This window comes from Vigna unguiculata, chromosome 6, assembly GCF_004118075.2.
Source record: "Vigna unguiculata cultivar IT97K-499-35 chromosome 6, ASM411807v1, whole genome shotgun sequence".
Lineage (NCBI taxonomy): Eukaryota > Viridiplantae > Streptophyta > Magnoliopsida > Fabales > Fabaceae > Vigna > Vigna unguiculata.
In genome coordinates this window covers 30,182,123-30,205,001 of record NC_040284.1, presented here as the reverse complement: position 1 = coordinate 30,205,001, position 22,879 = coordinate 30,182,123, and the positions used below count along the sequence as shown (strand labels likewise).

Sequence of the window (22,879 nt, the reverse complement as noted above, 5' to 3'; positions counted from 1 at the left end):
GAAAGTACAATTCAAATTCAAAAAATTTAATGCAAGTTAAGAAAGGCCAGAATGGTGCTAAAATTTAAAGAAAATGGGGTCAAGGCCGCAGATTCATCATTTAATTAAAACTTGATCAGCACAATTCATGAGTTTTGCCCTTGTCGACAACAAATTCTATCTCATTTCATTCCATACGCCGACCCCACCTTACGCGTTAAATAATATCATTTTCACTTGCAGCAATTTTCCTTATTTAGACGCACTACGTAGGAGTTTTCACTTCACATTCGTTTTCCATTTTTAAATTTCATATCATGCGCACTGCTATTATAGTTGTATAAATACAACCAACACAGTGGCTGGTTACAATACAAGGCGTGATTAGAAGAGAAGAACATCATGGTATACTCAGAATTAGTGAGAACGTTTGAAGAAGTGTTGAGCATTCAGGAACTCATAAAGAAACCGCTCACTTCAGTTCCTGAATGCTATGTTCAACAACAGTGCCATAACCAACCCGCACTTTTCCCAGATGAAACCTTATCTCAGGAACTCCCAACCATCAGCCTCAGAAAACTGATCCATGGAGAAGATACGGAACTTGAGCTGCAGAAATTGGACTCAGCTTGTAGGGATTGGGGTTTCTTTCAGGTTAGCAAATTATTAAGCTTCCTTAATTTCACACATCTGTTTTCTTCTTTTGGTCTGAGTTTGTATGTTCTTTACACATATATATGCAGCTGGTGGAGCATGGAATAAGCCCAGCAGTGCTGAAAACACTGAAAGATGAAGTTGAAGGATTCTTCATGCTCCCCTTGGAAGAAAAGATGAAATACAAGGTACTACCAGGTGATGTTGAAGGCTATGGAGCTGTGATTAGATCAGACGATACAAAACTCGATTGGGGTGATAGGTTATTTTTTAAAACCAACCCTCGTAGTATCAGAAAACCACATCTTTTACCGCAGCTCCCTTCGTCGTTCAGGTATCAAAACAAAACCCTTTAACTCTTAGCAAGTTCTTTGATTGTTCCTTTTAAATAACTTCATCACTGAACCGACATAGAGAATTGCACGTAGATATATGGATGAGTTGAGGTATATGATATGCAGGAGTGTGTTAGAGTTATACATAAACGAAGTGCAAGATCTTGGTATGAGGATTATGGGGTTGCTGGGAGAAGCATTGAAGATAGAGAAGAGAGAGTTGGAGGTGTTCGAGGATGGGATACAGAATCTTCGGATGACGTACTACCCTCCATGCCCTGAACCAGAGTTAGTTATGGGACTTTCTGCTCATTCTGATGCATCAGGAATCACCATTCTTAACCAAATGAATGGAGTGAATGGCCTGCAGATTAAGAAAGATGGAGCTTGGATTCCAGTGAACGTCATCTCAGATGCTCTTGTTGTCAACATTGGAGACATTCTGGAGGTTTGTATGGACCCATATTCTTCTCTCTCCCTTCACTCACCAGTTTTATTTATTACTTTTTATCACATTTTTTTTTCCAATATTTCTTCTGGTCTTATATCTCTTTACAGTATGAAAAAATTATACTAATTTATGCATTAAATGGTGGATTGGGAGAGAATGGAGCTAGGTAGACACTTTTCAGACACGTCAATTTCAATACTCAATTCTTTTCCAAAATGTGTGGATCGCAACATTAAATATGTTTTTTGTTTTTGAACCACCTTGCAAAATTCATTAGTTTTTTTAACCTTGCTCACAACTTACAAAGTTGTCTTTTCCCATCCTTTGACCACAGATCCTTATTTGTCGGAGAGATTAATTTCATCTTAATTTATACTTAATCCTGCAAGTTTAGCTACTTGTGACTTTAATTTTGAAAGTTACTATATCTTAAGTTGTATCAGTCAAATAACTTGCATTTTGAAACTCCATTATTATTATTTTTTATTTTTATTTTTATTTTTAGTGCAATACATGCACGTTTTTTTTTTTATTCTTTACACATATCGTATTTGAATGGGAAAGATGGATTGAACATAAAAGAAATTGACCCTATGCTGTGGTTGCAACTTCCATATATTTTATTGTGGACAAAACAATCTAAGTCTACTTTTCCCTTAAGAAAAAAAAATGATATAATTAACAGTAGATGATTTTTATGTGAACAAATGTTGATCGTATTTATTTGCAATTAAAATAAATTATTTTGCATTTATATTATTTTTTCAGCAGTAAAGTTAAATTATGTAGACATTATTCATTTTTTTATTTGTTTTCAATATTTTTTATTTAATATATTTATCCGTTTTTATATATTCACTTTCATTTGTTCTTTTTTACTTAATAAATAAAGTTATTTTCGCTAAATATTTTAAAATTAGAAATTAGCCAATATAATTTATAAAAAAAAATCACTTCATCAAAACTTAACTAAATGAAGTTTTTTTTAATCTTTTCAACTTTAGTTGGACTCATATTTTACTATATATTAAACTATTAATTTAAGTTATTATGATATATTATTCAATGAAAATGTTTCTAAATGTGGAGGTTATAAGGGTAAAACTTAGAAGCAGCAATAAAATAACAAAAACTTAGTCATAGACCCTTCAATAATGTTTTTATTCAATAATTTTATGAAAATTGTCAAAAGATTGAATTTCTTATGTATAAATTAAATTATCATAAATTTCCTCAACTAGTCACAATTATTTAATACTTTATTGATAGATATTAATTAGTCTAATGCATCCTTTATATATATATATATATATATATATATATATATATATATATATATATATATATAAACAGCTCAAATAGTGCATATACTCATACTTTAAAGATTAGCTAAATAAAAGTCACGTTTTACGGAAACATTTTAAGAATGTGTACCAGTGTATATGATTATTTTATTTTGGATCTATCTAACTATCTTTTCTTCATTTCCTTGCCTATCTTGTCAGACAAAGGAGATTGAGGGGGTTTAATTTATTTTTATACTAATAAAGTAATAACCTTGAAGAATATTAACCTCTTTAATTACAAATAACTAATATGTTTGTTTTATCTGCAATATGGAAATATGGAAATCCTCTGAACAAAAGTTACATGAAAATGGTGTAAATAATAATCTGAGAGTTTACAAAATGAACATTCCAAAAGGAGTTTTCACTCGTGTGAGTGTTTTAGAAGTTTAACTGTAGATGAAGATCACTAGAACGATAAGATATATCGTTTTTATAACGTAAAAAAAAAAACACAATTAGATATTTTAAAAACTGAAAATGCTTTTATTCAAACATTATGTGTTATTCAAACTTTTTAATTTAATACGTTAAAATATGTTAATATTTTTTTACATATAATAATAAATGATTATGCATACTTGACATTATGCATGCATGACAATTTCTAATTAGTTAACTATACTTATTATTTATAACTTGATGGTTAATAATGAGAATTTTATACCCATTAATTAGCTACAATACATGCTAATATAACTTTGGGTTTAATCCATTAGTATATGAAATAAGATATAAGTTTTAGAAGGAAACAAGAGAGAAAAAGTTACGGAAGAGGAGTGCAACAGATTAAAAGGCGATGGAAGAGAGAAAGAACTGAAGAGAAAAATATTGGAATGTGCAGATTATGAGCAATGGAGCATACAAAAGTGTTGAGCACAGGGCAACAGTGAATTCAGAGAAGGAAAGGATTTCCATAGCTATGTTCTATCTCCCGAAGCTTGAGTCTGAGATTGGACCTGCAGTTAGTCTCACAAACCCAGAAAACCCTCCTCTGTTCAAAACAACTGGAGTGGACAAATATGTTGAAGATTACTTCACTCGTAAGTTGGATGGAAAGTCCTACTTGGAGCGTATGAGGATCTCAGATCAAAATCTCTCTATCTAGGTTAGCTTCTAATGGCTAACCTAAAATGTGTTCTCCAACCACTGTGCTTCAATAAATATCATATCATAATAAAGTTTGGCTCTCTTTCTAGAAAAATCTCTTTCTGCCATTTTATTTTGTACCATCCAACAAGCCTAACTTTTCGGCTCTCTTCAATGTCCATTTTATTCTAATCTACTTTCTAAGTTTTGAACTATTCTTTTCATCCATATTTTTAAAAAATAATAAGAAAAAAGGCCCTCTACCATGTTCAAAATTCTAAAAATCAGATTATAATAAATAAATAGTGTATAAACTTCACCTTTGCTAACGTACAAATTAACTCAATACACTAGTTTTACATTTTATAAAAAAAATCATTTTATTTTTTGTTGCCTACGCTCTTCTATATTTATTTACGAGAAGGCCGTTTAAATGTGTTTTAATAATGTTTGATTCATAACATGATTGAGAAAGATTTTCTATTTTTTAAGAATATGAAATTAGAAAAATATGTCGTGATTTGTTTTTAACTCATAATACTTTTCGTTGAACAATATTTTTTGAGAATGTTTATTACAAAATCGTAATCATAAAAATGTGGGAATCCATCATGTTTAAATTAAAATAAGAAGTGTTACAGTAAAAATATTATCATGCAATATTTTTATCACACAATTTAACATACGGTAAATAATTAAGGCTTCTGATAAAAATAGCATGTTCTTCTGCTTTAATTTCATTAAATTTATACGAATATATTTCTAAAATAAATTGATCAATGAAAGATAATTTAATCGTTCTTAAATTACTTTACGAATCATAATTCTTGGCTAACTATCATGAGAACCGAAAAATATTTGCATATTAGTTATCACGCATAGGTTTTGCTAAAATTAATTACAAACCCTTCCATGCCATTCGATGCATACATAATCCTTGACCTAATTAAAATAATGAAGTTATTAAATAAATAGTTCGATCTTAATTTACTCTCTTTGCATAGTATAATTAAGATCTGAAAACAAATTATTCAGGGAAGACACGAAAAGAATTCCGAACAACATTACATTCCACAGCTATACTTTGCCCAAATTAGATTCATATGCATGCATTTAAATATAGGACATGTCTTATGCCAGACTCTTGTCTTCCCATTTCTTTCATAGGCGAAGGTTAGGGCCATCCTAAACCCCATTAGCCATGGCATCAGATGAAGAACACAATGCCAAAGTCCGGGAGAAGGTTCCATTTTATAAGCTATTCACTTTTGCAGATAACCTTGATAGGACTTTGATGATCATTGGTCTCATCTGTGCCATGGCTAATGGGGTGGTGCAGCCTCTCATGACCCTAATTTTTGGGAATATGATCAATGCCTTTGGCTCCACTGATCCTTCCCACATAGTTAAGGAAGTTTCCAAGGTATAATTAACACGCATTAATTTGGCATGTACCCTTGAATCAAGGGTTATTCTAGCCTTGCATTTCTTGCCATGTCCATTTTGTATTAACTATTCCATTGACATAGAATATAATATATGCTTTCATACTAACTTATATGTCTGCATTGACACTTCCGATTTCAGGTTGTGTTATTATTTGTTTACCTGGCCTTTGGTGCTGGAATAGCCTCTTTTCTGCGTAAGATATTTTTATGTCAGTGTTGCGTTTAAGCAAATGTGTGTACATAATATTATAGGAGTTGAGTACTATGTACACTCTATCTTGTCGTTATTTGTCCTATTGGGACTTCGTAGTTTTCCAAATAATAAACCCAGGACTCTGATACGAGGTTTTTTATTGTATGCTGCAGAGGTATCGTGTTGGATGGTGACAGGAGAAAGACAAGCCGCTAGGATCCGTGGCATGTACTTGAAAACTATATTGAAGCAAGACATTACCTTTTTTGACACTGAAACAAGTGGTGAGGTAATTGGAAGAATTTCAGGTGACACCATTCTCATTCAAGAGGCCATGGGAGAAAAGGTATGCTGCTTTTTGCGTATGGAAAGGACCAATATATAAGAAAAAAAGCAGAAGTACTGAAATGAAGTTACTGGCAGGTTGGGAAGTTTATTCAACTCGTTACATCCTTTATTGCTGCCTTTATAATTGCCTTCACAAGAGGATGGCAACTCTCTCTAGTTCTGCTTGCATGTATTCCTTGTATTGCTATTGTCGGTGGAATTATATCCGTGATGATGGCGATAATGTCAATTCGCGGGCAAACTGCTTATGCAGAAGCTGGAAATGTTGTGAAACAAACAGTTGGAGCCATCAGAACAGTAAGACACAAAAATTATTGATAGATAGTTTATGCATTGTTTTTGGTATTTAGGCATATAATATTCCTTGACATCCTGATTTTTAACCAGGTTGCCTCTTTCACCGGTGAGAAAAAAGCAGTAGAAAAGTATGATAACAAGTTAAGAATATCTTATATTACAACTGTTGAACAAGGGCTGGCTTCAGGGTTTGGAATGGGAATACTTTTGTTGATTATATTTTCCACCTATGCACTTGCCATGTGGTATGGTTCTAAACTCATCATTGAGAAAGGCTATGATGGTGGAACTGTTTTCAACATTATCATTTCAGTCAATACTGGTGCAATGTAAGTGACACAATGTTTTTCTTTAAGTCTCTGGAGCTCTGTTTTTGTTTGATGATCATCAATAGAATTTTATTTACTTAATTTACATCCCTTGATAATCTGTTAAACTAGGGCACTTGGTCAGGCAACCCCTTGCTTGAATTCATTTGCAGCGGCTCAAGCAGCAGCATGTAAGATGTTTGAGACAATTAAACGAAAGCCAAAAATAGATGTTTATGACACCAATGGTGTTGTCTTGGAAGACATAAAGGGAGATATTGAACTCAAGGATGTTTACTTCAGATACCCTGCAAGGCCAGATGTTCAGATATTTTCCGGAATCTCATTCTGTATTCCGAGTGGCACAACTGCTGCTTTGGTGGGTCAAAGTGGAAGTGGGAAGTCAACTATAATAAGCTTATTAGAAAGATTTTATGACCCTGAAGCTGGAGAAGTTCTTATAGATGGTGTGAATTTGAAGAATTTTCAAGTTAGATGGATTAGAGAACAGATTGGACTTGTTGGTCAAGAACCTGTCCTGTTTACAGCTAGTGTTAAAGACAACATAGCATACGGGAAAGAAGGTGCAACAGATGAGGAGATAAATAAAGCAATAACTCTTGCCGATGCAAGAAAATTCATTGATAAGCTGCCTCAGGTACAACAAATCTCTCAACTCAGGATATAGTTATGCACACAGTGTCTTACAAAAGTGATATACCAAGTTTTATGTTTGTTATTTTTTCCTCGATATTATTTAAAGCTAAGTTGTTTTGTTCTGTTTGTAGGGCATTGACACGATGGTAGGAGGGCATGGGACTCAAATTTCTGGTGGGCAAAAGCAAAGAATTGCAATTGCAAGGGCAATTTTGAAGAACCCAAAAATCCTTCTCCTCGATGAAGCTACTAGTGCATTAGATTCTGAGTCTGAACATATTGTTCAAGTAGCACTTGAAAAGGTTATAACCCCAAGGACTACTGTAGTTGTTGCACATCGTTTGACAACTATTAGACACGCTGACATCATAGCAGTGGTACATAAGGGCAAAATTGTGGAGAAAGGTAATAAAATTGAACCTACTGTTTCAGTTCCTTTTTTCAGCACAATACTTTTGGTGTCATGTTTAGTCTGCTAAGCATACTGCATGTTTCCTTTATTTGCAGGAACTCATGATGAGTTAATCAAGGATGCTGATGGTGCTTATTCTCGGCTTGTTCGTCTACAAGAAGGAAATAAAGTAGCAGAAGAAGTGAGCCGTAAGTCAGAAGCAGATAAGTCAAATAACAACATTTTGAACCTAAGTCGGAGAACATCCTTTGCAAGATCGAGCAGTAGACACTCTCTCTCACTTAGTTTTGCTCTTCCTTATCAAATTCCCTTGCACGAGTCTGGAGTGGAGGATAACGGGGATGTTGAAAGTAGTGAAGTTGATGATAAGAAGCATCAAAAGGATGCTGTTAACTGTTTGGTCAAGTTGAACGAGCCAGAGGTTCCTGTCTTAGTACTAGGATCCTTTGCAGCCGCAATACATGGTCTTACTCTCCCTGTATTTGGACTCTTGCTCTCATCATCTGTTAACACGTTCTTTAAACCTCCTGATGTGCTTAGGACAGATTCTATGTTTTGGTCATTTCTATTTGTTGGTTTGGGGATTGTCGGTCTGGTGGCTATGACATTGCAAAACTACTTATTTGGGATAGCAGGTGGGAAACTTATAGAGCGAATTCGTTCAATGGCATTTAATAAGGTTGTGCACCAAGAAATCAGTTGGTTCGATCATCCTTCAAATTCATGGTATGTTGAGGTGATAATTACTTCCAACTATAAAAGACAAAATAAACATGCAATCATGTCATATATTAATTCCTTCAACTCATCTAACTCAAAAAAAAAATATGGATTTCCATGCAGTGGTGCAGTTAGTGCAAGGCTAGCTACTGATGCTTCAACAGCGAGAAGTCTCGTCGGTGACAACTTATCCCTCATTGTGCAAAACATAGCAACAATCACAACTGGTTTAGCTATAGCATTCACTGCTAATTGGATTCTGGCTTTTGTTATTCTGGCTGTGTCACCCTTGTTGCTTCTACAAGGATACCTTCAGACCAAGTTCGTAGAAGGATTCAGTGCAGATGCAAAGGTTGGTCTAAATTCTGTTTTGCTGATTCCATCCGCAGAAATGAGAAAGTAGGCACATATTGACAAGTTTCCTTTGAGTTGTATAGGTGAATTATGAAGAGGCAAGTCAGGTGGCAAATGATGCTATTGGTAGCATTAGAACTGTTGCATCATTCTGTGCTGAGCCAAAGGTGGTGGATATGTACAAGAAGAAATGTTCAGGGCCAGAAAAACAAGGTGTTCGCTTGGGGCTTGTTAGTGGTGTAGGACTAGGCTTCTCTTTTCTTGCTCTATACTGCACAAATGCTTTCTGTTTCTACGTAGGATCGCTTCTTGTGCAAGACGGGAAAGCAACCTTTGAAGACGTTTTCAAGGTATGTCATTGTAATGTAACGGTCCACCTTAACTTGATGTTTTCTTCTGATATAGTTCTTACTATAGATTTTATGCAGGTTTTCTTTGCCTTAACAGTTACAGCAGTTGGTGTTTCCCAGAGTAGTGCCTTGGCTCCAGATACTAACAAAGCCAAAGATTCTGCAACTTCAATAATCAAAATTCTTGAGACCAAATCAGCGATTGACTCCAGCAGTGATGAGGGCAAAACACTAGACCTCATAAAAGGTGATATTGAACTACAACAAGTAAGCTTTTGTTACCCAACAAGGCCTGACATTCAAATCTTCAAGGATTTGTGTCTAAGCATGCCAGCTGCAAAGGTAACCACTAATCATTAAGAACAAAACTTAGGTATAACTTGTTAGGTGCATTTGATGTTGTCTTTTAGTTTCATCTCGATACTATGGTAATAAAGATTTGCATTGAATGGTAACATATCTAATTATTAAGCTTTTGGGTTGTACAAATCTACTAATTTGAGACTATATGATAACATTGTTGAAATATGTCTGTGTAGACCGTTGCCTTGGTTGGGGAAAGTGGGAGTGGAAAATCAACAGTGATCAGCCTCATAGAGAGATTTTACAACCCTGATTCTGGACGTGTGCTACTCGATGGAGTGGATATAAAAAACTTGAGACTGAGTTGGTTGAGGCAACAAATGGGTTTGGTTGGTGAAGAGCCTATTCTTTTCAATGACAGTATTCGTGCCAACATAGCTTATAGTAAAGAGGGAGGTGCCACAGAGGAAGAGATAGTTGCAGCAGCAGAAGCAGCAAATGCACACAAGTTCATATGCTCTCTTCCACATAGTTATGACACCCCTGTGGGAGGACGAGGGACACAACTGTCAAGAGGACAAAAACAGCGCATAGCCATTGCAAGAGCCATTCTGAAAGACCCCAAAATCCTTTTGCTGGATGGGGCAACCAGTGCACTTGATGCAGAATCTGAGTGTGTGGTTCAAGAGGCTCTTGATAAAGTCAGTGTTAATAGAACTACCGTTGTGGTAGCTCACCGTCTTCCAACAATTAAAGGTGCTGACATTATAGCAGTCGTCAAAAATGGGGTCATTGCTGAGAAGGGGAACCATGAAGCGTTGATGAAGATTGATGGAGTTTATGCTTCATTGGTATCTCTGCATATTAGTCAATCATAGTGTGAAAAAAAAATGCCAGTGCCATGTACATTACACGTCACTAGATAGCATCAAATTTTGCAACTTGATCACTTCTTTTTTTCTTAAATGACTTGAAAATTCATTCTAAAGTCTTGTAAACACATCTAAAGATCATTCCCCAGATTCTGGAGAGAAATTTTCCGTAAGTATTATTAAATTTTTATTACAGTGGTTTTTTTGATATTCAATTTTACAGTAATTACTTATAGTATCTAATGAACAAGAACATAATTGAAGTCTTTGAACTTTTAAAAGGCCAATTATTTTAGAACAAAAAATAAAACATCAATAATAATTGGAAGAGTGTATATTTGCTAATAATAACTAGGGGGGCATAAAGTTTCTCTTTATAATCAAATACTAGCTGATGATATGTTGGGTTTTTATCATTAGTAAGAATCTAATTAAGTGAGTGTAGATTGGTGGTGATAACGACGAAAATTGGAAGATTTTAAGTTTTCGTAAAAACTTATTTAGAAACATCTTCTAAATTAAAATTTAGTTGGTAAAATATTGAAAAGCTTAACATTAATATTTAAGTTGATTGCCTCATTAAATGAAAAAAAAAATGTACAGTTCTAAGAGACCCTGAATACACACATGTTCTACAAAATAAAATATTATCACTAAGATCATTAATTTTTTAATTTTTGGGTAACTACTAGTATAAATATTGTGAGTTCGCTGCTAATGGCGTGATACATTATATTGTATTAACATGATTATATGAAAAGTTATTAATAATAATATTAATATCAATATCGTTTATAATATATTTTTCAAATGCATAAAATTGTACAAAACGAGGAATGATCCAAAATTTTCGGGAGAAACAAGATTAAATACTCATTTTTTGACATGTCTATGATACCTACGCTCAGCATTGTCTCAGCACCGCTTAGAATTAGGTTTTACGAATTGAAGGACCTTCAGCCTCACTTTTCCACCGCTTAATCTTGTGTAGTTTAACAAAATTCTGTATTTGAAGTACTAGACGGGATTTTAGTGGCACCCGACACGGGTATCTACTTCAAATTGATTTTTTTTCTTGTCCAAAATATGTTTCTTATTTTCCTCCACCACAAATGTTTTCTATTAAGTTATTTAACACACTCAAAATAGAAATTAGAGGTAAAATAAACATAAAATAATTAAAATACAAAACACATTAAACTTAAGAATATAACAAAATAAAAATTAAGAAAAAGTTTATTCGTGACATTAAATACACAACACGTAAAAAGCAACTCTATACAAGCATCTCTATAGAAGCTATGCTCACCGATAATGTTGCTTTTATACCTAGCGGTGCAAGAAACAGTAGAGATGCTTGTATTGAGTTTCTTACAGAGAAAACAAACTTATACTTTAAGATGCTTCATAAGTTCATTCAAAAAGCCTTAAAGATAGCTTAAACCATAAAAACATAAAAAATAGAACTAACATGGAAAGAGAAGAATGGTGAAGAGAAACCGAGCAATTGTCGTATTTGATGCTGAATATTATCACATTTAACACTCTAAATCATATTCAAAGACAAATCAGCCCATCATCGTACCTGAACATGTTATTAAAACATCTTTTATGTGTTTTTGAATGACAAAGAATGTCATTTTTTCTCTAACATTATAAAACGTCACTACTCCCTTCTAATCATAGACATTCACATCCTCTACTTTTATTACTTCGAGAATTTGAAATAATGAGAAGATCATGTCTCTGGAAACCAACCATTTTCCAAGCAATGGTGCTTGATAAGAAATTTACGATGCAGTCGTATGTAGAGCGACCAATGATGCATAGACTCCATCAATAATCTTCATCAACTCATTATGTGTTCCCTTCTCAGCTACCGCTCCATCTTTCATTACGGCTATTATATCAGCCCCTCGAATTGTTGTAAGACGGTGAGCTACTACTACTGTAGTTCTACTCACACTCACTCTATCTAGAGCCTCTTGAACTACTTTCTCTGATTCTGCATCAAGTGCACTAGTTGCCTCATCAAGCAAGAGGATTTTGGGATCTTTCAGCATGGCTCTTGCAATGGCTATGCGCTGCTTTTGTCCTCCTGACAATTGTGTGCCTCTTTCTCCAACATGGGTGTCATAGCCTTCGGGAAGAGCACATATGAATTGGTGTGCATTGGATGCTTTGGCTGCTGCAGTTATCTCTTCCTCTGTGGCAATTCCTTCTTTGCCATAAGCTATGTTGGCACGAATGCTTTCATTGAAGAGAATAGGTTCTTGACCAACCAAACCCATTTGCTGTCTCAACCAGCTTAGTCTGAACTCTTTTATATCCATTCCATTCAGTAGTATACGTCCAGTGTGAGGGTTGTAAAATCTCTCTAAGAGGCTGATCACTGTTGATTTTCCACTGCCACTTCCTCCAACCAAGGCAACAGTCTGCAAACACATTCATATCAACAATGTAGCTACATTACATGTTCCCAGATAAAGTTTATTTGTACAACTCAAAAGCTTAATTACTGAAATATCCAAGTATCAGTTGACTACCTTTCCAGCTGGAATGTTTAGACACAAATCTTTGAAAATTTGAATATGAGGCCTAGTTGGGTAACTAAAACTGACATGTTGAAAATCAATATCACCAGAAATGGCTTCTAGTGTTCTACCCTCATTGCTGCTGGAGTCAATGGTGGGTGTACTGTCAAGAATGTTAAATATTGAAGCTGCGGAATCTTTGGCTTTGTTGGTGTCTTGTGCCAAGGCACTAGACTGGGAAATGCCGATTGCTGTTATTGTTAAACAAAAGAAGACCTGCACAAATTTTGTGGTGAGAACTAGATCAAAAGAAACATCAAAATAAGCATGGAGCGAAAGGTTTTGGTTGACTTATTTCACCTTGAAAACCTCTGGAAAAGTTGCTTTCCCATGTTCCACAAGAACAGATCCTATGTAGAAACAGAAAGCATTTGTGCAGTACAGAGCCAAAAAAGAGAAACCAAATCCTGCACCACTCACAAGCCCCAACCGAACACCTTGTTTTTCTGGCTCTAAACATTTCTTACGGTACATATCCATCACCTTCGATTCGGCACAAAATGATGCGATAGTTCTGATGCTACCAACAGCATCATTTGCCACCTGACTTGCCTCTTCGTACTTTACCTACACAGCAGTCAAAAGATTCTCTTGATATCCATCCATATTCCATAATGCATAATTTCAAACAAAACTGAAAGTAAAACTAACCTTGGCATCCGCACTGAATCCTTGAAGAAACTTCATCTGAAGAAATCCTTGCATAAGGACCAAGGGTGACACAGCCAGAATAATGAAAGCAAGAATCCAATTAGCAGTGAATGATATAACTAGACCAGCTATGATTGTTGATAAGTTTTGCACAATGAGGGCCAGTGTATCACCAACTAGACTTTTCACTGTTGAAGCATCACTAGATAACCTTGCCCCAACTGCACCACTGGAAAGTGATTCATATCCTTTAGTTGACGAGTATAAGAAATTGCAACACATAATAATTAAAATATCTTACTAACATACCTTGAATTTGCAGGATCATCAAACCAACTGATTTCTTGATGGACAACCTTTTCAAATGTCAGTGAACGAATTCTTTCTACTAATTTTCCTCCGGCAACGCCGAAGAAGTAATTTTGCACAGGTATGACCACAAGAGTAATTAAACCCAAACCCACATATAGAAGTGCCCAGAACCTAGAATCTTTCCGCTGTTTTTCTGGAGGTTCAAAGAACATAGATATTGCTGAGGAAAACAAGAAGCCAAACATAGGGAAGACAAGACCATTTATTATTGCAGCAACGGATCCAAGCACTAACATAGGAACTTCAGGCTTGTTTAAGTAGGCCAAACGTCTCAAAGAAACCTTCTTAGCATCACCTTTACTTTTTTCAACATCCCCATCTTCTATTTCTACAGATTCATGTACCCCACTTCGATGAGAAAGAGTAAATCCATGTGAGTGTCTACTAGATGAATCTCTGCTTAATGAAACTTCTCTCTGAGTGGAAGATCTAGCTATGTGACTATCAAAAATAACATTGTTACTTGACTTCTCTGCTTCAGAATTATGGCTACCCTCAGCTTCCGTAGCTCCTTCCTGTAGGCGAATAAGCTGAGAATAAGCACCATCAACATCCTTGATTAACTCATCATGAGTTCCTACAAATAAAACCAAGCGTCAAAAGTGAACACCTTGTTCCAAGATGTCTCAAAAAATTGAATTTTCTTTCATAGATTGCGACAATGAGTTAACATGATATAGAAAATGGACCCAAACTACTTTTGATATACACACATAAAGAAAAAAACAATTGATTCACGTTTAACCTTCCTCCACAATTTTTCCTTGATGAACCACCGCTATGGTGTCAGCATTTCTGATTGTTGTCAAGCGATGTGCAACAACTACAGTAGTCCTTTTTGACATGGCTTGTTCTAATGCTTCTTGAACAACACGTTCGGACTCGGCATCTAATGCACTAGTTGCTTCATCAAGAAGAAGGATTCTTGGGTTCTTTAAAATTGCCCTTGCAATTGCAATTCTCTGCTTTTGCCCACCAGAAAGTTGAGTCCCATTCTGGCCTGCCATTGTCTCAAGGCCCTACTAGCAGAATAAAACACATTAATAGAATTAATAAAAGAAAGCAACCTAAAACGAGAATTGATTTTGGAACATTTATTACACCTGAGGCAGCTTGTCAATGAACGTATTGGCATTGGCAAGTGTTATTGCTGACTTAATTTCCTCATCAGTTGCACCTTCTTTTCCATACATAATGTTCTCTTTGATACTTGCTGCAAACAGAATAGGTTCTTGACTAACCAGCCCAATTTGTTCTCTTATCCATCTAACCTGAAAATTCTTCAAATTGACGCCATCTATCAGTACCTCTCCAGCATCAGGATCATAGAATCTTTCCAATAAGCTTATCACAGTAGACTTTCCACTTCCACTTTGACCCACTAAAGCAGCAGTTGTGCCACTGGGAACATATAATGAGAATCCAGAGAAGATCTGCACATTTTTCCTTGCAGGGTAGCTAAAGTAAACATCTTTTAGTTCAATATCCCCCCTTATGTCTTCCATGACAACACCATTGGTGTCATAAGCATCAATTTCTGGCTTTCTTTTAATTGTCTCAAACATCTTATATGCTGCTGCTTGTCCTGCGGCAAATGCGTTTAGGCAAGGAGATGTTTGACCAAGTGACCTGCGAATGTTAGAAAGATTAATCAGGTTTCAGTTCTTCATTAGGAATGCTAAGCTATGTGAAATCCAGAAAAAATCTTACGTTCCGCCAGTCATAAGAGCTATTATTACAGTGATGACGGTTCCACCCTGGAATTCTTTCTCAATAACCAGTTTAGAACCATACCACATTGCAAGTGCATAGGTGCAGAAGACAATCAACAAAAGTAACCCCATTCCTAAACCAGAGGTCATCCCTTGTTGAACCATAGTTTTATAAGCAATTTTTAACTTGATATTATACTTTTCTATTGCTTTTCTCTCACCGGTGAAAGATGCCACCTAGTTACATTGCAGAAGAAATTCAAGGACAATGGTTAGATAAAAATCATTCATTTTTTTTTCTACAACTAATTTGTGTGACTGTGACTTACTGTTCTGATAGCTCCCACTGTTTGTTCAACCACAGTTCCTGCCTCTGCGTAAGCAGCTTGGCCACGACTTGACATTCTACTCATCAACACGGACAGAATTCCACGAGTAACAACAATACATGGTATACATGCGACCAAAACAACAGTAAGTCGCCATCCTCTTACAAAGGCAATCACAAAGCCACCAATAAAAGTTGAAGCAAGTTGTATAAACTTCCCAACCTATCAATATAATTTTTTATCGTAAGTACAAAGGATGAGAAGTCAGAAAAAAAATCGTTAGCATAAATTAGTGTTTATCATTGTTCTTTTCAATATTATGTTGCCAGTGTTTTTTCATCATTATTATCGATGTTTAAATTTTCTCGACTAGTTAACGTAATACTTGCAGACCATGACCCATAATAACAATTGAGATTATCTTGGATTATGATACCTTTTCTCCCATGGAATCTTGAATGAGAATAGTGTCACCAGACATTCTCCCAATAACCTCACCAGTTGTTGTCTCAGTGTCAAAGAAAGCAATGTCCTGCTTCAATATAGTTTTCAAGTACAAACCTCGAATCCTCGCAGCTTGTCTTTCTCCTGTCACCATCCAACATGTTACCTCTGCAACATTTAACAAAACCACCGTAACCCTGATATCAAAATTCTGCAATTATCTGACACTGAACTAACACAACATAATATATAGTCTCTAAGAAATAAATAAACAGAAAAAGAAGCGTGTGTCGTCTTACGGAGAAACGAGGCAACTCCACTCGCAATAGCCAAGTATACAAATAATAACGAAACCTGAAATTTGAAATAAGAGTACCAAAACATAAAGTTAATGTTACTTTAGACGTAATGCCAAATTTGTAATTTTATTAGAGTAGTAATATTTTTTGCATGTAGTAATCAAGGAAAACAACCCTTTTGCATATAAAGACCAAGACTGTGTTCAATGGTCCTCCTTCTTACCCTTTTACATAACCAGGATTATTTTGAACCATAAAGAACCATTCTTGTCTGTGTTATGAGTATTCCCCATCCCGTTGGAGCAGATACTATAAAAAGAAACGAAAAAAACTTTCATTGCATGCACACATATACCTTAGAAACCTCTTTGATGGTATTTGATGGATCGGTGGAGCCAAAGGTGTTGATAAGCTTTCCTACAATGACAGACATGATAGGCTGCGACCAGCCATTAGCCATGGCAGAGATTGTGCCAATGGCCATGAAGGCCACGTCAAGATGATCTGCAAAAGTGAATAGCTTGTAGAAGGGAACCTTCTGGTTGTCATTGTCTCTTTCATGGTGTTGAGGTGACGTAGAAGAAGGTGGCATGTCGGTGTTGTGTGCCATGGCTGGCTCAAGAGAGATGAAGAGCAAACCAAATAAGGAAGAAAAGAGTGAGAGAAGTGGTAAGAGTTATTGGTGGAAGATTACATGATTCAGTTAATATGTTTCTATTCATATCAGTCATTTAATTAATACTTTATCGTCATGATGGAACATTTTTCTATTTTTTCTATGTATGACATTAGTAAAAAATATAGACAAATTTTCTGTTAATATTTTTATGGTGGGTAACAGATCTAGAAGAACTTTTGCTTTTCTTTTCTAATTTTAGAAATTTGTGTTTCTTGATATATCCAGAAGAATTTGTCAACTAATTGAAAAATTATTTCCTATATAATTTTAGAACAATAGTATAAAAACCAACAAGTTTTGTTATATATGTCTCAAAATGATAATATTATCCTTTATTTCCATTTAAGTATACTTTTTATCATTAATAGATAGTTTTACACAAATATTCAAATATACTTCTCTATATTAACCATGTTTAAATGAAAGAACTATTTTTAAATATTTTAGTTATACTTTAGCTATATGAGTAGGGATGATAGCGGGTGATGCGTAGATAGATCTCGCTATCCCATACCCATTTTTATAAAAAAAAAAATTCATCCTCATCTCCATGATTAAATTTAACTGGTATCAAATTTTTGTCTCATCCCTACCAAGTAATGGGTATAATCTCGTACTCATCCCCGTACCGATTTTCTTACTACTTCAATATTAATTTTAATTAATTTTTATAAAATAATAAAAAATTACGGTAAAAAAATATAATATTATCATATATTCAATATTAGGAGATGATTGTTTCTTCGATATCAAATACTTTGAAATAAATTATAATTGTTTACATCTTAGATTATAATACCGAATAAAATTTCATGAAAACCAAAACATTTATGAAATTTGTATTTCTTGATATATCCAAAAGAATTTTTCAACTAATTAAAAAGTTATTTCCTATATAATTTTAGAACAATATTATAAAAACCAACAAGTTTTGTTATATATGTCTCAAAATGATAATATTATCCTTTAGTTCCATTTAAGTATACTTTTTATCATTAATAGATAGTTTTACACAAATATTCAAATCTACTTCTCCATATTAACCATGTTTAAATGAAATAAGAACTACTTTTAAATATTTTAGTTATACTTTACTTAAGTAGGGATGACAACGGGGCGGGACGAAGATGGATTTCGTTATTAATATCCATTCTCGTAAAAAAAAATTCATCCTCATCCTTATCCCATAACCAAATTTAACGGGTATCAAACTTTTGTCTCATTCCCATACCCGTACCCATTTTCTTACTACTTCAATATTAATTTTAATTAATTTTTATAAAATAATAAAAAATTACGATAAAAAAACATAATATTATCAAATATTCAATATTAGGAGGATGATTGTTTCTTCGATATCAAATACTATAAATTATAATTGTTTACATTGTAGATTATATTACCGAATAAAATTTCATGAGAACCAAAACATTTATTAAATTTGTAAACATTAATAAACCTAGTTGATAAAACTTAAAAATATTTTTAAATAATATAAAAGAAAAAAAATATTCAAATTAAAATATATTTTAAATGTTTGTTTACTTCAATTTTTTAAATTCTAATGAATATTTTTTTATACACTAATAAAAGTTACAATACATCACTTGATAATAATGACGTAAAGAACAAATAATAAACCTAATAATAAAATTTTAATATAGATCTTGCATCTTTTGAACTCTAATATATGTTGGATGGTGATAAAAAAATATTCATGACAATTATGTTAAATTTTTATATTATAGTAAATAAAAGTTATTTATACAATTACAATGAAAAAATTTACAGTGTGATTAATAATGAGTTATAAAATAAAAATAATTAGATAAAATATATCGAAATAGTATTTCACATAATGAAAATAAATAACAAATAAAATCATTAAAAAATTAATAAATGTGTATCTTATAAATAATTTGAGAGATTATTGAAAGAAATCGCATAAAAGGAAACAAATTTATAATTAAGGGTATGATAAATGAAAAATAACTTAGATATCTAATAAAACTTTTCAAATATCAACATATATACTCTATGGTTAAGAAATTAAAAAAAAATTGTTTTAGCAAAACAAAAGAATTCTTTAATTGAAGCAAAAATTAATCATAACAAGTAAAGTCTTTTTTTTTTTATATTACCTAGTAAAAGAAAGATTTATGCTATTAAACACTTAAATTGAGAGTATTAAACATTCTCATGTGAAAAGAAAATATACAATAATTAAAATATTGAAAAATAATAGAAATATTCAAATATAAGACATAATTTTTTTTTAATTGACATACATCATTTTAACATAATACATAATTACATAAAGGTTATGATGAGATAAAAAATATAGTGAAGATACGAATGAGTTTCATGACAAACCAAATAATTAGAAGAAATAAAAAATAGAAAGTATATATATATATATATATATATATATAAGATTATTTAATTAATTGTGAATATTTTAATAATTTAAACACGACGATATTATGGCTGGAATATGTACATTCTCATACTCAATTGAAAAAGTCGGGGATTCTCCATACCCATATCCATACCCAGTCAATGTGAGGATTTTTCGTCAAAACAGGGACAGGTTCGGATAGTACCCATGGATAGGGATGGCAACGGGGCGGGGCGGGGACAGGTTTCACTATCCCATACCCATCCCCGCATAAAAAATTCTTCCCCATCCCCATACCCAAACCCAACGGGTATCAAACTTTTTTCCCATCCCCATCCCCACCGGGTAACGGGTATAATCTCGTACCCATACCCGTACCCATGTTCTAACTACTTCAATATTAATTTTTATAAAAGAAAAAAAATTACGGTAAAGAAAACATAATATTATGAAATATTCAATATTAGGAGGATTTTCTTCGATGCCAAATACATTAAAATAAATTATAATTGTTTATATTTTATATTAGAATACCAAATAAAATTTCATGTGAACCAAAACATTTATTAAATTTGCAAACTACAACATTAATGAACTTAGTTGATAAAATTAAAAAATATTTCAAAAAAGTATAAAAGGAAAACAAATATTCAAATTAAAATATATTTTAAATGTTTGTTTACTTCAATTTTTTAAATTCTAATGAATCTCTTTTTTATACACTAATAAAAGTTATAATATATCACTTGATCAAAATGACACAAAGAACAAATATTCAAATTAAAATATATTTTAAATATTTGTTTACTTCAATTTTTTAAATTATAATGAATCTCTTTTTTATACACTAATAAAAAGTTATAATACATCACTTGATCAAAATAACACAAAAAACAAATAATAAACATAATAATAAAATTTTGACATAGATTTTGTATCTTTTGAACTTCAATATATGTTGCATAGTGACAAAAAAATATTCATAGAAATTACATTAAATTTTTATATTGTAGTAAATAAAAGTTATTTATACAATTAAAGTAAAAAAAATTACAGTATGATTAATAGTGAGTTATAAAATAACAAATAATTAGATAGAATATATCGAAATATTTTATTCTACATGATGAAAATAAACAATAAATAAAAATATTAAAAAACTAACAAATGTGTGTTTTAGAAATAATTTGAGAGACTATCGAAAGAAATCGCACAAAGGAAATCAAATGTATAATTAAGGTATGATAAAATGAAAAAAACCTTAGAGAACTAATTATTAAATTATGTTTGAAGTGGTTAAAAATAAATAGAAATATCATTAGTGACCAAAAAATTTATCATTAAATTACAAATAAAATAGTAATTAAATTGGTCACTAAATCAAGTACCGATTCGATCATTGAATCAGTCACTAATTTAGACAATAAATCAACTACTACCACCAATGACGAAAAATAGTGACTGATATGGGTTACTGACTAAATCAGTCACCATTTCATTTTTTCTTGTAGTGAATTATCATATACTATTCCTAAATATCATTATATATATATATATATATATATATATATATATATATAATTTTAACCACTTCAAACAGAATTTAAAGTGAAACAATTACATTATGATATATTATTCTACATGATGAAAATAAAAACAATAAATAAAAATATTAAAAAACTAACAAATGTGTGTTTTAGAAATAATTTGAGAGACTATCGAAAAAAATCACACAAAGGAAATCAAATGTATAACTAAGGTATGATAAGACGAAAAATATCTAAGAGAACTAAGAAAACTTTTCAAATATCAACATATATACTTAATGGTTGAAAAATAACGAAAATTACTTTAATGAAACAAAAGAGTTCTTCAAATTAAACAAAAATTAATAATAATAATAATAATAAGTAAAGAATTTTTTTATATTACCTTAAATTGAGAGTATAAACATTCTCATGTGAAAGGAAAATTTATAATAAATAAAAATATTAAAAAATAATATAAATATTCAAATGTAAGGCATAATTTTTTTTATTAACATACATTATTTTAACATAATTACATAAAGGTTATGATAAGATAAAAAATATATTGGAGATGAGAATGAGTTTAATGACAAATGAAATAATTAAAAGAAATAAAAAATAGAATATATATATATATATATATATATATATATATATATATATATATATATATATATATATATATATATATATATATATATATATATATGGGTTACTTGATTAATTGTGAATATTTTGATAATTTAAACGAGAATGAAGATATGGCGGGGACGGGTATTATGGCGGGTATATGTACATCCCCATACCCATCCCCATACCCAACTGAAAAAGTCGGGGATTCCCCATACCCATACCCATACCCAGTCAATGCGGGGATTCCCCGTCAAAACGGGGACGAGTTCGGGCAATACCCACGGGGACGGGTTTATTTGCCATCTCTACCCATGGATAATTTATTTGTCATCTTTATATATGAGAAATAATTTATATTGATACAAAATCATTTCTAAGAATTAATTATCAATATTTTTTTTTAAAACATCAAATTTAGAAACACTGATGGAAGAAAATATTGAAAGAGACATGAAAGTTAAAAAGAAAATGCCTAAAAATGTGTTTTATTTTTAAAACTCAATATACTAGTAACATGCATCTTATATGTTTTTTAAAATAAATAAATGTTTTAACACTTTTCATGTCTTTTATTTTTTAATATTTTTATTTCTAATTTAAAATTCAAACATTATCTAAGAAGCTAAAATAAAAAACCTTAAAAAATGTGTGGTAAGTGTAAAATTTACAGTTTAAAAACTAGATGCATTCCTACGGTTTTAGTAAAGCAAAAAGACTTTATTTAAATAAAAATAAAAATTAATAATAATAGAATAAAAAAGTTACATATTTAACATTATTTAGTAAATGAAAGTTTATGTTATTGAATACTTATTGAGAAAATTAAACATTCTCATGTGAAAATAAAATATACAATAAATAAAGACATTAAAAGGAGGTAAAAATATTCAAATGTGAAACATAAAAAATATTTAATTGACACACATAATTTAAACATAATTGCATAAAATTGTTATAAGATGAAAAATATCTTGATGACGAGGATAAATTTCATAACAAACCAAACAATTAGAAGAAATAAAAAATAAAAAGTATGTTATATATATATATATATATATATAATTACTTAATACACTATGAGTATTTTAATAATTTAAATAGGTCAAAGATACGATGAGATAAG

The 22,879-nt window shown here is 32.1% G+C and overlaps 3 protein-coding genes across 3 annotated transcripts; 2 read left to right on the top strand and 1 right to left on the bottom strand.

The window, feature by feature from the left end:
* The first annotated feature begins 286 nt into the window (after positions 1–286).
* LOC114187223 (protein SRG1-like) lies at positions 287–4,029 on the top strand. Its single transcript, XM_028075407.1, has 4 exons — positions 287–633; positions 723–967; positions 1,095–1,416; positions 3,610–4,029. Exons 1-4 carry the CDS (start codon positions 382–384, stop codon positions 3,871–3,873), a joined length of 1,083 nt encoding a protein of 360 aa, XP_027931208.1. The 5' UTR covers positions 287–381; the 3' UTR covers positions 3,874–4,029.
* A 1,026-nt stretch (positions 4,030–5,055) lies between these two features.
* Positions 5,056–10,279, top strand: LOC114188606 (ABC transporter B family member 9-like). Its single transcript, XM_028077177.1, has 12 exons — positions 5,056–5,277; positions 5,442–5,496; positions 5,669–5,841; positions 5,919–6,140; positions 6,231–6,469; positions 6,581–7,106; positions 7,237–7,510; positions 7,613–8,243; positions 8,361–8,589; positions 8,675–8,941; positions 9,020–9,283; positions 9,481–10,279. Exons 1-12 carry the CDS (start codon positions 5,056–5,058, stop codon positions 10,120–10,122), a joined length of 3,744 nt encoding a protein of 1,247 aa, XP_027932978.1. The 3' UTR covers positions 10,123–10,279.
* A 1,336-nt stretch (positions 10,280–11,615) lies between these two features.
* On the bottom strand, positions 11,616–17,180 carry LOC114187518 (ABC transporter B family member 9-like). The gene is made up of 12 exons (XM_028075785.1): positions 16,873–17,180; positions 16,518–16,572; positions 16,211–16,386; positions 15,775–15,996; positions 15,444–15,682; positions 14,837–15,362; positions 14,479–14,752; positions 13,671–14,310; positions 13,362–13,590; positions 13,011–13,277; positions 12,663–12,926; positions 11,616–12,551 (listed from the first exon to the last, which is right to left on the bottom strand). Exons 1-12 carry the CDS (start codon positions 17,125–17,127, stop codon positions 11,907–11,909), a joined length of 3,792 nt encoding a protein of 1,263 aa, XP_027931586.1. The 5' UTR covers positions 17,128–17,180; the 3' UTR covers positions 11,616–11,906.
* Between the last annotated feature and the right edge of the window lie 5,699 nt (positions 17,181–22,879).